Source organism: Microchirus variegatus, assembly GCF_963457635.1.
Source record: "Microchirus variegatus genome assembly, chromosome: 21".
Taxonomy (NCBI): domain Eukaryota; kingdom Metazoa; phylum Chordata; class Actinopteri; order Pleuronectiformes; family Soleidae; genus Microchirus; species Microchirus variegatus.
Window position 1 is genome coordinate 6,090,973 of NC_139822.1, and position 16,282 is coordinate 6,107,254.

The 16,282-nt window shown below is 39.9% G+C and overlaps 1 protein-coding gene across 1 annotated transcript in view; it reads left to right on the forward strand.

Moving 5' to 3' along the window:
- LOC310942725 (unconventional myosin-IXb-like) overlaps positions 1–16,228 on the forward strand; it is a gene marked incomplete at its 5' end in the record, with an annotated part of 42,891 nt that extends 26,663 nt beyond the window's left edge. Inside the window, 22 exons of the mRNA XM_083908151.1 lie at positions 37–159; positions 716–865; positions 1,082–1,224; positions 3,184–3,534; positions 3,696–3,777; positions 4,048–4,245; positions 4,950–5,056; positions 5,168–5,244; positions 7,007–7,179; positions 8,032–8,139; positions 8,228–8,398; positions 8,483–8,524; positions 8,621–8,732; positions 8,849–8,922; positions 9,020–9,212; positions 9,557–9,685; positions 11,560–11,665; positions 11,747–11,878; positions 12,136–12,259; positions 14,398–14,498; positions 14,589–14,713; positions 15,050–16,228. Coding sequence (XP_083764277.1) covers positions 37–159; positions 716–865; positions 1,082–1,224; positions 3,184–3,534; positions 3,696–3,777; positions 4,048–4,245; positions 4,950–5,056; positions 5,168–5,244; positions 7,007–7,179; positions 8,032–8,139; positions 8,228–8,398; positions 8,483–8,524; positions 8,621–8,732; positions 8,849–8,922; positions 9,020–9,212; positions 9,557–9,685; positions 11,560–11,665; positions 11,747–11,878; positions 12,136–12,259; positions 14,398–14,498; positions 14,589–14,713; positions 15,050–15,327 — 3,099 coding nt within the window. The 3' untranslated portion in view covers positions 15,328–16,228. The remainder of the gene's footprint in view (positions 1–36; positions 160–715; positions 866–1,081; positions 1,225–3,183; positions 3,535–3,695; positions 3,778–4,047; positions 4,246–4,949; positions 5,057–5,167; positions 5,245–7,006; positions 7,180–8,031; positions 8,140–8,227; positions 8,399–8,482; positions 8,525–8,620; positions 8,733–8,848; positions 8,923–9,019; positions 9,213–9,556; positions 9,686–11,559; positions 11,666–11,746; positions 11,879–12,135; positions 12,260–14,397; positions 14,499–14,588; positions 14,714–15,049) is intronic.
- Positions 16,229–16,282: the final 54 nt, after the last annotated feature.

Below are 16,282 nucleotides of genomic sequence, written 5' to 3' on the forward strand. Positions count from 1 at the left end.
TTGCATAATTTCTAACTGTGTTTCTCTGAATAACAGGGATTTGTGGACAAGTTCAGGATGTTATTCCCAAAAGGCGCAACCGCAACTTCTGAGCACATAACTCAACTGTTTGAGAAGATGAAGCTGGATAAGTCCTCCTACCAAATAGGAAAAACCAAGGTCATTAGTGTTGCATTACAACCATAATTAATCAGCAAGTTCCTGTTTATAACAGTGGTCATGGGGTAAATAGGTCAGGTCAGGTTTAGGATTTCAGTTTTAAAAAGTGACATGACTTGCAGGAATCCAGTGAAAATGAAAACGTGTCTTGAGGCAAACGGAAATAAGCTACTTTCAGACATGCGCTGAAATGAATTTTTCTTAAAATGTCTGGAGGGGCTTCATGACCGATTGGTCACTCCCGACATTTTCTAGTGCCTGCTCCCTACTCAAAACTTCCAAAGTCCAAGTGACTCCATGTCAACATACAATAAGGAAAGTTTTGGAACTTCATATTTTCCAGATTTCATGTCTAAAAAAATACTTTTTTTTGTCTCTCCTGTGAAAATACAGCCATAAATCTGATCCCATGATTTTTATGAAGTCATAAAAATAGAAAAAAGTCACAGAAAATGAATGACATATGCCTCAAGAATGTAAACTGACAGCACTGTCCACACTGTTTTTTCTGCTTTGACCTCTCCACATGCTCTGTGTCTCATTTTCATCCACTTAGGTGTTCCTCAAGGAAAAGGAGAGGCAGCTGCTCCAGGACTCTCTTAACAAAGAAGTGATGCGACGCATTATCATACTGCAGCGCTGGTTCCGTGCTTGTCTGATGAGACTGCACTTTCTGCAAAAGAAGGATGCCACAGTCCTCATACAGGTACATGATATTTTTGAAAAGCTGCTTTATAATTTAATAAGTACTTTAGAATTATTATAGTTTTTATTTGCACTTTATCTGCACCTGGGGATTTATCATGTACATAGAACAGATAAAAGCTGTTGCAAAATAACTTTTTACTCGTTTACAGAGTGAAAGGTAGATAAAGTGATGTCATGAGACTGATGTTTGACCAGAGGATTTCTGTTGTTTCAGAGAAACTGGCGTGAGTTTTATGAGAAGCAAAATCGAGCAGCTTCCGTGATCCAGACAGCTTGGAAGACGTCCCTGAAGAGGCCAAATCGGCAACCTGAGGACGAGGATGAGGAGTCGTCTAAAAGCCGTCATGGAAGAGACAGGTATATACAGCACATACAGCTGCACCCACACTGCCTCACTCTCTGAGAACTATCTGCTCCCATGGAATCCAATTGTCACTCAAGTTGATTTTAATGTGTTTAAATGATTTTAAAAATGGAATTCAACCTATAACCAGCTGATGGTTATAAGTCTAAATTGGTAACATAAGGTTCACCCAACCTGATTGGGTTACATTTAGAAAAGGATCATTTTTATCCAACACTCTGTGCGCCACTTTTTACCTTAGGCATTTTTGTCTGACAGCAACTTTCGGGTTCTGTGATATGTGTGCAATAGGAACGATAGTGTTCAAAGTATTCCCTTAAGGTCTGGAGTTGAAGAATTAGTGATATCTAATGGTGAGGCTGCAGAATGAAACGAATGTTGGACTCCTACACTCACTCACTCCCTAAGAACTAAGATGGCCTTCACATACCAGAAATGTATAAACACTCTTACTGATGCCGCTATAAAAATGTACAGGGAAGAAACAGATTGTCTGGATTATGAGGATTAGATGAACTTGAGAGTGAGTCGCACTTTTTTCTTTGTGGTCCACATTGTGATGATCTAAGAACATTCTCAAAACCCAGAAATATTCTGGTGCTCTGACGTCAGAATGGCTGTTTAAGTTTAATGTACACAAGTTGCTGACCTTGGTTTCTAAAGCCTGGAAAAAATTCCAGGAATGTATTAGCATTTTTAACTGTTGTCTATACTCTGACTTTAATAATGGTGTCTTGTAAGCCAATTTTGGCTGGGTATATTCTTTATGCATAGCACATTAATTAAAAGAATTGTCTTGAATCAAATCACATACGACTCTCCTCCCCCTCCCATTCTCGCCTGGTGTATGTGTGCTGAGCCCTTTGTTTTGGTCTGTGTGGTACATATTTTGTTTCAAAAAATGCAGAATTCATGGCAGTTTGAGCTGCTATAGAAATGCAAAATGTTGGCATCTGTAAAGCAGAGTCCTTGTCTAATCATTTGACACAATCCTTATTTAAAGCTCCAGTGTGTAATATTTAGGAGGGTTGTTAGGTAGGAATCAAATATACAGTGCTATCTATAAATTATGAAGTTTATAATCACTTTGTGTCAGGGGTATGATTTTTCCGATTTTTCATCATGCAGATCCCCGGGTGGGGCGGGGGGGGAGGGGGGGGGGGGGTTCAGGTGTGCGGTCGGGTAAACTGTGCAGCGGTTTTAGTGCCTCTGCCACAAGTCGTTTCATTCGCAGCATAGTCAATTATTTTAGATGACGTGCAGGCATGGACTGGCCATTGGGCGTACCGGTGGGCCGACGCATGTTGGGCCAGTCCGGGGCTGTCATAATTTGACTTGCGTTTGACTTGCGTTTTTCGTTTTCCGGAGTTGAACTGGAGTGGTCTGTTTATTAAAGGTAAACAGCAGCGCTCAATAACCAGCGTACCTGTGTACTGCGTATGTGTGCCTCTGTTTTTAAAGTTTAGCGTTACTTTAGAGACTCATTTTAACAATCGGGAGTTAGGTAAACATGATGTCACGTGCGTCTTTTTCCGGTCAGTTGCCATGGAAACGCGTCATGCGTTAACGTTAACGCCGTATAGTGCCCAGCACTATATATTATAAATAATTTTTTAGGATTATTTTGTTATCATGGAATATTCGTGAAACATTTAGTACCAGTAACCAGTAAGGCTGCAACGGTGAATTAATCGATTTTAGAGAGGGTTTTTTGTTTGTTTTAAATTAATTAATACAAGCTTTGTGATTTTTTTACCTTCTTAAATGTGAATGTTTTGTTGATTAAAAAAAGCAATTAAAACTAGGTTCCAGGTTTGATAAACACTGATTATTATTATGTTTACACTTTTAAACTTCTTCCTGATATCTGTGATGAAATATTCTTGATTTGTTTGGATGTATTAAGTAGTTTTTATGCATATCAATCTAATGTGTTGATTGTTATGTAACAGGATGACAAAGAAAGATTTAAAGAGGCAGCATAAAGTGGACATTAGCCCCAGAAGGACCCAGCAGGCAGACTCAGTCAGCAACCAGAGCGACGACAGCAGTGAGAAACGAGATGGCAGAGGATCCCCACCGCCTCTTAACAGACCCCTCTCCTTCCCTCTGGACCCTAATGTTGGCAGTGAAGATCGTTCACCCAGCCCCTCGAAGAGCAGTTCTCTTCAGCGCTACAATGATTTGGCGGGCATCAAGGAGAAGGCGGAGAAGTGGAGGGAACGGTACAGTGAGGGTGACCCAACAGATGACTCAAGTCCAGAACTTTACAGACGAAGAGACAATAGGAAAGAAGCATTTCAGTAAGTGTCTAAGGATAATCTAAATTCAAAAAGCTTGTTAATGAAGTCATACACTTTCTTTTAGTTTGAATAATCTGAACATGTTTCTGTCATGGTTTAAAACTGTAGTGTGACTGCATCTCAATTCCCAACTTCTTTTTTTTTTTTCATCTGCAAAACAGCTCCAAAGCAAAGTCCATGTCTGCTGATGAACTGTCCAGGGTCAGCTCATCAGGCTCTGATAGCTCACCTTCAGCCAACGAGGTAACATTTTCTTGTGATATTACATGATTTAAAACATTAACTATAACAGTATGAATGTGTTTTCAAGAGGAACATTTAGACTAAATCTGTTTTTGCTTGAAATGTGTTGTTTTTTTGCTCACAACAATAAATCTTGTGTTTAGCTGAAGGTGATCTAGTCATGCAAACTGTAAGTTAATGTTAAGTTCAAAAAAATCATGGAGGATCCTAACACATGACCCAATCAAGGCCTCCCAGTCTGTGCCTCATCACCTTTCCTGGCCCAAGTAGGTCAACGTGTGCTTTCGCAAGCAGCCCAGACGCAAGCGGCGCTTAGCCTACGCCCGCAGCGGTTTGATGATTAACTTTGGGGGCTCCAAGGAAAGTGAGTATTGGAGCTTCCCACTGCCTCCCATGAGCCCCCATATGCCCAGTCTGAAGAGCTCGGCCAGTAGTGTGGATGTCCGGGCACTCAAATGCCAGGTCAAGGTACTGACTAAAGGGACATGCTGACTGACAATGCTGCTTGTCTGCATGCAAGCCTTGCATGTGGATGTCCCAGATGGATTCAAGCTTTTTTTGTTGCATTTCTTCTCTGCACATCAGGACAAAAAAAACCAAATATTTAGTCCCTTTGCCAGCAATGAACTGCACATCATCTGGCACGGATTAGACTCGAATATGGCGCTTTGATGTCGGGGTGTCCTCTGTCGCTTGCCTCATTGCCTCATTTAAGATTATTTTGATGTTTTTTGTTCATGCACACCACAGGATTGGTGATCTTTACTCTTAAGACAATAAACATGACATTGCATTGTTCTTATGATTACATAAACACGAAATGTGTGAATTTTCTTGTATGAAGTGTTACTAACCCATTTGAGCAAATAATACATGAGGATAATAACAAAGATATTAAAATACAAACACATCATACTAATTATAATTAAAATAAATGGTGTTGCTTTGGTCAAAAAAATGAACTGGTGAAGTTAATTATTATTTAGTTAGTTAGTTATTATTTTTATGGGTGCCTGGTTTGGTGGTGGTGGAGCTGTGGGAGATGGGTGTGGTCAGATGCTGGTGGTGGTCATGGATGGGAAAGAGGGCTAACTTTCTTACAAATGATGTTTGTTTTTCTTGTAAATATTGGGCCAATTTCAGCATAAAACATGTAAATGTTTCTGTTACAGATGCCAGCGGAGCCTGATGGGTCACGGTTCAGCCTTCCAGCCAGGCCCACCACTGATGACTCAGAGCAACACGGGTCCAACCAATCACAGCTCACAACTCCTGAAAGGTAAACTGCTTTATTTGATTAAATATCAAGACTTTTGGAACCAAATGTTCTGTCATAAACATTGCTCATTGTAATCTTGCATGGAATTAACACAAATTGTATTTTATACAGGATATGGTTTCTCAGTAGATTCCTGAGGAAGCGTGCACATAAAGGGTTGGGGCCTAACCCTAACCCTTATCCCCCAGGTAACGACTCTTCGTCTGAAAAAGCTGGTAATGACAATATTTTTCATTAAATATACAGTGGAATGTAGGACTGTGAGAGGACAATATGTTAATGATTTGAGGACAGTGATGTGTTTGTAAAATAATATCAATTTGTTTATCACTTTCCCGACATATAACCCTGGATTGTAGATTTGATGTGCATGATTTTAATAATGAAATAACGACATTGAAAGCCACAATGATGGAATCAAATAATCCAGTTTCCCCTCTTTTTGATGTTCATTCAGTGGTTAAAACTTTTAAACACTTTAAAGACGAACAAGTGCAGGCCCTGACAATATCGATAGCCGATTACTGTGCAGCCCTCTCCTGTAAGCAACGGGATTGACGGTCAAGAAATTGAAATGGTGGAGTCTTATAAGTACTTAGGCACTATTATTGACAACAAACTCTCATTTGGAAAAAATACAGACTCGGTGTATAAGAAAAGCCAGCAACGCTTTTTCTGTCTTCGAAAAGTCTCTAAATTCCAGGTTGATTCTTCCCTCATGACTATGTTTTATCATTCTTTTATCGAATCTGTCATCACATTCTCCTCAATTTGTTGGTATCAATCTCTGAAAGTTAAAGACAGAAACCTTCTCAATAAGGTTGTCGGTGTTAGCAGTAAAATCATCAGGTCCGTACAACAAACTCTACAAGAACTTTACGACAAACAGCTGATCAAGAAAGCAAGCTCCATCTTGTCCGATTGCTCTCACCCCTTACATAATCAGTTTCAGTTCTTACCATCAGGTTCACTGCTTAGACTCCCATTTGCAAAGTCTAACAGACTTAAACATTCCTTTGTACCTTCTGCCGTTCGTGTTTTAAATGCCAGGAGGAAAAGGTAGCCATGGTAAAATGGCCTTATCTTCTAACCATAGTGTTTTAAAATTAGGTTTTTTATTACTATTTGTAAGTTATTGTAATTTACGTGTTTCATGCGTGTATATTTGTGATATGTGCTTTGTGTTCTCTTTCTCTCTGCAAAACAAATCGCCCCCTTGGGGACAAATAAATACATTGATTGATTGATTGGAATACACAGTTCTGTTTACTTCCATCTGGAGGATTGTTTACCATGAACAACCCTCTGTAAAACTACAAGAGGGTATACTTTGAGATTATAAAGGTGTCAAACTCTATTACAGACCCGATGATTAAAAACTGTTTCCGAGTTGAGGTCAAATAAAACAGTTTTACACTAAATTTGTTTTATTTTTTAGATATATTTATATATATATATATATATATATTTTAGATATATTTTAGGATACTTTTTTTTCTAACATAAAATTAAGTGATTTACCCATGGAATAGCATCAACATTGGACTAGTACTCACAAAAGAACATAAATGTAGAAGAATGGAAAATGATATGTGAATGATTTTCCATTGCAATCAGCAGAGTAGTAACACAATGCAATATCCATCTGTCTAAGCTGGTTTCCAGTAGAACAGCATAGGGTTACATCTTGGCCAACAATAATATTGATAATAATGATAGTAATTTGCTCTACCCAATAAAAAAGACAAAAATACAAATGTAGGGCTGAGCCTTCTTCTAACCCCCCAATAACTGGATGTGTGCTACTAATAAGTGTTGAGTTTAACACATACTATAAATAACAACAATAATAATAATAACAAATACGCACATACGTCATAAATACATAGTACTTTCCCTCTTGTGACTTCTTCAGGCTAATGATTCCATCTCACCTTATGTCATTCACAGTCACATTGCCCAGGTATACTACACATCCATACCAAAGTAGTGGGCGGGCCAATCGAAACCCCACCATCCGAATCAGCCGGGCCACGCGGGCGATCGAGTGGAACACTTCTCTGGACCGAGAGATCACCGACCCCAAGGAGCTGCGGAACCTGGACGAGTTCCTCGGCAACCAGGTGAGATCACAAAGAGGAGCAGAGTGCTAACTCGGAGTGCTAACACTACTTGTTTACACTAATCATGTGCATGTTTGTGCTATTGATTTTCACATAAATAGCTATAATAGTACTAATAATAGTAATGGTATAGATAAGCAGATAATAGTATTGTTTTAAAGCACAGACGCACAGGAAGATATCATACTTGACATATAGGCAACAGAATGGGAACAAACATGTAAGGACACCTTAGTGGTCATTGAAGTGCTGACCATGAACAATTGCTTGACGGATGATTACAAGAATACTTTGTTTTTGCTTTATTTTAATTGCAGTAACTGATTTTGGAACACATTTTAACCTCGCTTTAGAAGAACATTTTATATCACTGCACACTGACGATCGATAGAAGATGGTTTCGGTTTATATTTAAATGCATTCATTTGCTACTTTATTTAAAACAGTATCTTGTACAGTTCTTATAAAAAATCAGGCACTCTACTCAATGTTATCTCTACATCCCACGTGTGCAAAAATCTATTGACAAAAGATCTTTTATGTTTGAAGCTCCAACAGTATATGTACCTAATGGTCATATTGTATGTGTACTTAGTGGTATTATACTTAATAATATTTGGTGATCCACTTAACTGTTTATCTGGTAATGACCACTCTGGCCTAACTGTGTAAGGTTTCCTTTGATATTATTAGTTGCTGGTTGTTGTTTTTGTTTATATGTATGTAAGTAATTTTTTTTTGTTATGACACATATCAAGGGGTTTATCTTTATGAATAAATTAGTTATATTAATTATTTCTAATTTGTTCTGAAATTCTCATATATTCATTATTTACTCACCTTTTACCTCAGGTGAATGAACTGCGGTCAAGAATGAAAGATCTGTCACCCACAGAGAACATTTTCCTCACAGCCACCATGCAGTTCAGAGAGACCATCAAAGGCATGTACTCTGTTGAGGTACGTCAGGTTCCTTCTCTATACGAGTAAGTAATTCAATGCACAGAGAGTTTACTGTGCTTTTCATGGGCACCTTGTGACCCAACAGAAGCCCCAAATTGCCTACAAGGATCTGATGAAAGGTTACCACAACAAAGTGACCACACTAGCAGGGTTCAAAGAGAAGGCAGAGGTCTCACTGGTGGTCAACCTGTTCCAGTCCGTGCTGGACGGCTTCATCAGAGGAGAAATAAAACGAGTGGAGTCTGAACCAACAAAGGTACATTACAGTATTCAGACAGAAACACAATAATCCCTCTCTAAACACCTTACTCACACTCATCTAACTTCTGGCTTCTTTCAGGCTACTAAACTTACAAAAAAGAGGAGGAAAAAGGACAAATGTGTACGTTTAATGTATTAAACTGCACTGTTAATGTTTCCAGGTCATGAATCTTGGTGAATATACTCAGTGTATTGTTTGTTTACTTTGTGTCTGCAGCTTGATAATCCTCTGGATCACATGTTCAGCACATACCAGGTGAACATCATGCAGTCATGCGACTTGTGTGGCTCCTACATCTGGGGGATGGAGAAAGCCTACATGTGCAGTGGTGTGTTGAACTACCACACAAAATATGTTTGTTTTAAAAAATAAAATAAAAAGTACATATTTATATATGTGTCTATGTAATTAATATCACTATGTGTCTTCTATATTTTCATTTAGCTTGCAAGTTGATATGTCACAAGAAATGCCTGAAAAAAATCATCACAGATTGCTCTACACGATGTGCCAGAAAGGTAAGTACAGCATTTTCATTTCCCCAAAATTAACTTCTCAAGACTTCCTGTCTGTTAAGCTGTGACATTAACCCATTTTGTATTTTCGTGTGATCAGGATGACAGTGTGCCTGGCTCCCTTCACTTTGGGGTGCAGGTGTGTGTCCTCACCAGTAAAGCCAACCCTGTGCCCAAGGTAGTGGAGCTGCTGCTAATGCATGTGGAGCTAAACGGCCTCTACACTGAGGGCATTTACCGCAAGTCGGGGTCAACATGTCGTGCGAGGGAACTTCACCAGATTCTGGAGACCAGTAAGACATTTCAGATCTTGTCTTATCGTGTTTGAGATACACATCTGAACTCAAAGTCTGAACCAGGTTTTTCTCTCACTGGTGTCTTGTGGTGTGAGCGATTGAGAGGCTCGTCTCACTAAGCAGCTGTCACAGTGTCAATTTTCACTACCAGACCATAACCCCTGCACTGTTCCCCACTCACCCTGCATCGTTCTCTCCCTTGGCTCGCTTGGCTTTTTTTTTTTTTTTTTACTCGGGCATTGGGCGGTTAGCCTCAGAAGAGGGGGTTTAATTACCCATCATACATATTAGATTTGGAAGTAATGTGAATTTTCTTTTTTGTTTCTGTCCCATTAAATCAGATCCGGAATCAGCGTGTTTAGAGAATTACCCGATCCACACCATCACAGGTCTGGTGAAACGCTGGCTCAGAGAGCTGCCTGATCCCCTCTTGACCTATGCCCTCTATACTGACTTTTTGCATGCTGCGGGTGAGTAAATGTTAACAGCATTTTTTTCTGATATAATTCCTTATGGGTCGAGTTGACATTTGCACAAGGACGTTCCTGACATATCAGCCTTTTGTATACATTAGAAGAGAACATTTTAAGTAGAGGATACAAAAGCAGTTGGAGAGCGATGACCACCACTAAGCTTAAACACTTTATCACCTGTGTTTTAAAAGTCAGTCGGTAGATTCTTACCAAATTTCTGTGGGATTATACTTGGGTGATTACCTTTCCATGACAAAAAATGTTAATTGTTCTGTCAAAAACAGTAGACAGGAAGTTGTTAACAGTAGGACAATCTTATGCTGATGAAAATACAATCTCCTTGGTCAGGGTAATAAAGGGAGTCATAAAATCAAATTTGGAATCTTAATGTTAATCTGAACAGAGTTGTGTATCTCTTGTAATTATTTTACATAAATCAAGACAGCAGACTTCCAGAAAACCACGTTCTCCTTCATAGACAGCAAAGCAACGATAACATAACACTAATCTTGGGATTCTGTCCAGGGTTCTGTTCTCATGTCTTGTCCAAACTATTGTTACATCGAAAACATAAAGTGTTAACCCTCTTACACACCTAGACACCTTTTTGTGTTTTTGACTTTTACTTTTTTAGCATATCTTTATAATTTTTTCATGCATATTGTTCAAAATTTGCCAGGTTGTATATGCATTTTTTTTGTAGTCCATTTTTAACAACGTGAACTGAAATGCTAGCACTATTACGCACCAACATGTGCTCATTGAAACCCATTCATATCACCTTTTTGATAAGTAAAAAACATGAATTTTCTAACTGTTTTTACATAATTTGAAGCAAAAGGCTGTGCACTGACCGATTTCTATCAAGATTACGTAATTTTTCTTTTTTGGTGCATAGAGAAAAAAACTGCTTTTTCTGATCAAGGGCACTCCCACTAAACCCCGCCCCCCTCTCTCCACATAAGGTCTGAGGCAGAAATTGTGCGTGGGTGTGTGAGTATGTGTGTGGGCTTGTGTGCATGTGAGTGTGCGCGTGTGCACACACACATGCGTAAAAACGTAGGTTGCTTTCAAGTGGCGCCTTTTCCACGGCCACTTTACATGTAAAAAAATGATCACAGGTATACAGGTGATGAGGTGTCTGTGCAGAGCTAAGGAGCATAGCTGGACTTTGCATGTCAAACCACTCACAATGAAGCATCACAGCGGCACCGCGGCAAACATGGTCATTGAACCCGAGTGATGCGGAGCGCAATGCCTTCCATTGGATTCGGACACCGACACAACCGATGAAGAGTACTTCCCGGGGGCTTCCTCATGTCCCATCAGCTCCACTGACGCTTCTGACTATGGGGAAGAGGAGACACGAGCTGACCTTTTGTGGAAATTAAGAAACGGAGAGATCTGGGCACCCACAAACACCCTGACGCTCCAGTTCAAGCCTCCAGACTCAGGACTAACTCCCGCTATGCCGTGGCCATTGATAGTGAGCTGATTGACACCTTTTATTTATTTTTCACCACGGACATCACAAAACTAATCACAGAATTAACCAAACTGCATGGGAGAAGGACAGTGCCAGAGTGGAAGGACCGCGATGCCACCCCTGTGCGGGCTTAGTTTGGACTCCTTCTGTTGGCGTCTATTGGTCAGCTTGTGCGCTGCAGAAACGAGGACAGAGAGGGTCGTGTTGGACATGACGGAGGGGCTGGGAAAAATTATAATACAAAAAAAAAATGCTTCTGCTAATCTTTTACATATACCAGGCTGCAATAATCAAAAATACATATCCAGTTTGACAATTTGACAGTTTCACAACTCTGACAAGTTGTTAAAATGTATTAATCTCATAAATTTTTCTCCATCATCAGAGCTACCAGAGAAATCGGAGAGAATCAGGGCTATATACCAAAAGGTTGATGAACTTCCTCCTTCTAATTACAACACACTGGAGCGGCTTATCTTTCACCTTGTTAGGTAGGGTGTGTTGGGTGTGTGTTTATAGAGTAAAGCTGTCAGTGGAAATTCCCATGAGAACTTGACCTTTTTGTTTTCCAGGGTTGCAAAGGAAGAAGAGCATAATAAAATGTCATCAAGCTCCCTTGCTATTGTGTTTGCCCCCTGTATGTTGCGCACCCCTGATGCTGATGACCCTTTCCTTGGAATGAGGGATGTAGGCAAGGCTACACGGTAAGTCATTCTGGACTTATATATATATACATATACATATACATATACATATACATATACATATACATATATATACATATACATACATATATATATATATACATATATATGTGTAAATGTGTATATATTTATATATATATATGTATATATATATATAATGTATATATATGTATATGTGTAAAAAGTCTACATTTAAGATGCTCCATACATGTCAATGAGATGCATGTTGTGGACATCATTGACTCTGTTGTCTGCAGGTGTGTGGAGACTCTGATATCTGAGCAGTTCAGACGCTACACAGAGAAGATGCAGAATATCCAGGAGCTGGAATATGCAGAGGCCCTGGCTGTGAATCAACTCAGACTGAAGAGGCAAAACACTGTGAGAGAACAATACAATATTATATTTCTCACTTTTGCATCACTTTATTTCTAGTTTATCAGTTGACATCAGCTCAATGCAGAACGGCAATAACTGTTGTCACATACAACAGACAAAGACAACCACAAAAAGAAACACAAATTGCAATAGAAAAAATTTATTAGAAACCAGAGAACCCGGAGAAAACATACACAGGAAGAACATGCAAACTCCATGAAGGAAACATAGAGGCTCCACAAAGAAGGTGAAAATGTGCTATTTTCATTCAGAATGGAAGAATGAAAGTGTACGTGTATGTTTTGACACCAAACTCCGGTGTTAATGTTCCTATTTAGGTTCAGACTGTCGGAAAGCACAGGGGAGATGTTAATTCCAGAACCAGAGCTATAACTGCTCTGGGGTTAATTCCCCTTCTCTTACAGACAGATGGTGAACACATGGACACTTGGCTCACTCTGTAGGAGTCTGGCCATTTATATCTACCCATGGGCAAAGAACAATACACATTTGTGACTCACGTGACTCGGCTATCGTTAGCTCTGCCCAGTTGCCTGCTTCACGTGTCTCTCTCACAAAACACACACACACTGCTATTAAAGGTACAGCTGTGCTCTTACAACAATAAGCGTCACAGTAAACTCTTAACAATGGCACTACATATGATCTACTCATTATATACATGTGTAGATTTACCATAATTCTGTATTGTAAATATAAATTAGGCCACATGCCTTTATCTTTTGTTTTGTTGTGAATTTAACAGAACTTATACACGAGGTGTGATGTACAGTTATAAAGCAAATGCTTAGACCTGATTCATTTGCCAGAGTTTGCCTTCACCAGCTTATGACCCATTCATTTGAATCAGCTGTGTTGGAGCAGGGAAACGTCTAAAACATGCTCCCCAGGACCCGGATTGAGAAACCCTGCTTTAGAATAAGCCTTGTTTTATGTTGGCCACCATCGTGCACCGCTCTGTATCTGAAACAGCCTGAATGAATGTGTTTTGCATTTGAGGTGAAAGCGTACTGAGAAAAGCAGAAAGGATAAGCCCACAGTGCATAAACCACTGAAGAAAAATGAGGAAAAGGGAAAGAGAGAAGGAGAGTGTAGAGAGCTGTGAAAGAGTGCTTATGTGAGTAAAGGTCATCATATGCTGTATGCTCAGTTGGTAAAGTACAGTACAGTTTGGAATGATTTGGAGCAACTTTGGAACAGGGCCTTACTGCAAGGAGTTTGCATGTTCTCCCCGTGTGTGCGTGGGTTTTCTCCGGCTTCCTCCCACAGTCCAAAAACATGCGATATGGGGATTAGGTGAATTGGTCACTCTAAATTAACCGTAGGTGTGAGTGTGTGAGTGAATGGTTGTTTGTCTCTATTATGTGGCCCTGCGATGGACTGGCGAACTGTCCAGGGTGTACCCCGCCTATCGCCCAATGTCAGCTGAGATAGGCACAGCACCTCCGCGACCCTCTGGTGGAGGATAAAGCGATAGATAATGGATGGATGGATGAATGTCCTGGGCTAGGCTTGCTTTTCAACTGAACAGTACCTTCACTTGGTAGGTGGGGTGTGGGCTGTGCTCAATGGTCGCTTGGCATGACGTCGTACTGGTGTGACACAATAGAGGACATTCAGTAGCTCTTATTTTCCTGCTCGGTTTGTGGCTGCCGAGTTTTTATGAGAATAGACGGCCGATGTTGAGGAAACGTGGGTCATAAGGGAATGACCCAATCAGCTGATTGTCGTGGCTGGAGCCGGCCTGGCTACCACTTTACTCTGGTACCTGAAGGGAAGGGTGCCAAAAATGGAAGCGTTTGTGCTGGTTATTTTGGTACTACTCCTAACTAGAAACGCAAAAAATACATACCCTACTGTAGCAACCTGAACCCTTCCACTCTGCAATCTCGCCATTAGATGTCACTAATTCTTACACATTTGACCTCAAAATGTATTCTCATTCAATTCAGAGGTTTTCCTGAGTATATCTTCATAGTCTACTCATGTCACATAATTTTAAGTGCACAGTATAAAAAAACACATTGTGTTTTAATCTGAGTGAATCCTAAACATTAGGATAAGAGCAAGGTGTGGGATACTTTAGTCTGCCTCCAACCACTGTTCTGATCTGTGTGCAGGTTGTTGAAAAGCCCTCAGAGCTGGCTGTTCCAGATGAATTAAGTACTGATGATATGGAGAAGACTCTCATCGAAAGGATCAAATCCATCAAGCAGGAAAAGTGAGATTTGCTTTTTCTTATTTTAGTCAAATTAAAAGCAGTTTAACTTGTATGTATTTGAGTGATATTATATTTTGTTGTTATTCCCAGGATGGACTTGGCCTACAGGTTACCTGACCTGGAGCAGGAGCACTCTGACAACGATAACCTGGACTCATCATCATCAATGAGCACAGAGAGCCTAGAGGACCGTCTGAGGAGCCTGGATTCGGAAGGTCAGTAGGGAGGTAAGGTATTTTCACCTTCCTCTTGGTTTAAGAAAGCAAGTCACATAACTTAGCCAGCATTTTGTTTTATGTCCAAACACTCTCATACACAGTACATGGGACAATATGTCACTTTAATGTCAGGTATAAACATTTATCGCAGCTCAAGTGGTTGTTTGTAACATATATATTGTGCATGTTGATAACTCGATGGCGATAGAGTTACAATATATCATGCAGCCCTTTTATTTTCACAATAGTCAAATCATTTCATAAACAATATATATTATATTATAATATTTATTTGACCTAATATCTTGACTAATCTGACTTTGCTGCTAACAGGAAAGGTGACTACACACACTCAGAGCCAGAAACCCGACTGCCCGCCAAAACCTCCTGATCTGGCACAGAGAGTCAGAAGCCTGATGGCTCAGTCAATGGACAAACAATTCGAGTTCACATCGGAACAAAAGAGAGGTGTTACTCAATCCATGTGCTTCCTGCCCAGCCAAGACCACCCCTCTGCAACCAGCGAGACTCGGGTCACCAGTAGCACTTTCAATGGGAGCTTTGACGACCTGGACATCCCTTACATAGATGAAGATGAGGAGCCAAGTTGAGCACGAACACCAGGAGTTCTTATCATTTGAATATTCTCAGAGTTTGTGTTATTAGATTTGTTACGGCATAAAGAACTGTGTAATTTGCCGCACAGACTTTTCCATTTGTCAGTGCTGCTATGGAAACTAAGTTCCTTATGAATTGATGTGTATTTAAGGGATACATTGTATAGAATCAGTTCCTTCAGGGGTATGTTTGTTGCAGATTTGATCAAGAATAACTGTTCATACTATGACCCTGTTCAGACCTAGTGTTAACCTCCTACATCCTGAGTGATCCAATCCATCCTGGGTGCATCTTTTATCATAAAAGCTGCATTTGGAGGAGGTTTGGGTAGGACGTGTTAGAGACCATCTCCTCAGCTGACCTCTGACCAGTGGGTGGTTTCACAGTATTTTACACTGATCAACACTCGTATGTTAATTCATTTGTAGACACCACCACAATATTAACTATCTACACATGATTTCAGAGAGATTTGATTGACTCAAGCTTATCCTGGATTTTAATGCCAGATGTAAACAGTCATACTTTGTCCGCATGTGATCAGATCATTGAGGACGTATGTGAATACCTAGTCTGAACTTGGTCTAAATCTGTCTGTGTATCACTATGTGATTTTAAACATAATTCAGAATTGCACAGTACACATTTCAGAGAAGGTTTTTATATTGGATAGTTTCTGTTAAGCTGTGTGTCATCTTTAGAAACAAGTTGGATAACATAATGAGGAGCAGGATTCAAGTACCTCCCTTACTAATGGTTCATACTCCGAGCTTGTTGACAGTTTATCGTTGTACATAGAGAGACTCTTCCTTGTACAGACACTGTGACATTGCATTTTTCAAATTAATTGAAACTGCTCATTTGTGTTGTTTGGCTGTTCTTTATACTGACTGCTGTGAGTGATCAATGATTCTCTGTACAGAAGATACAATAATAATGTTGCCCTTC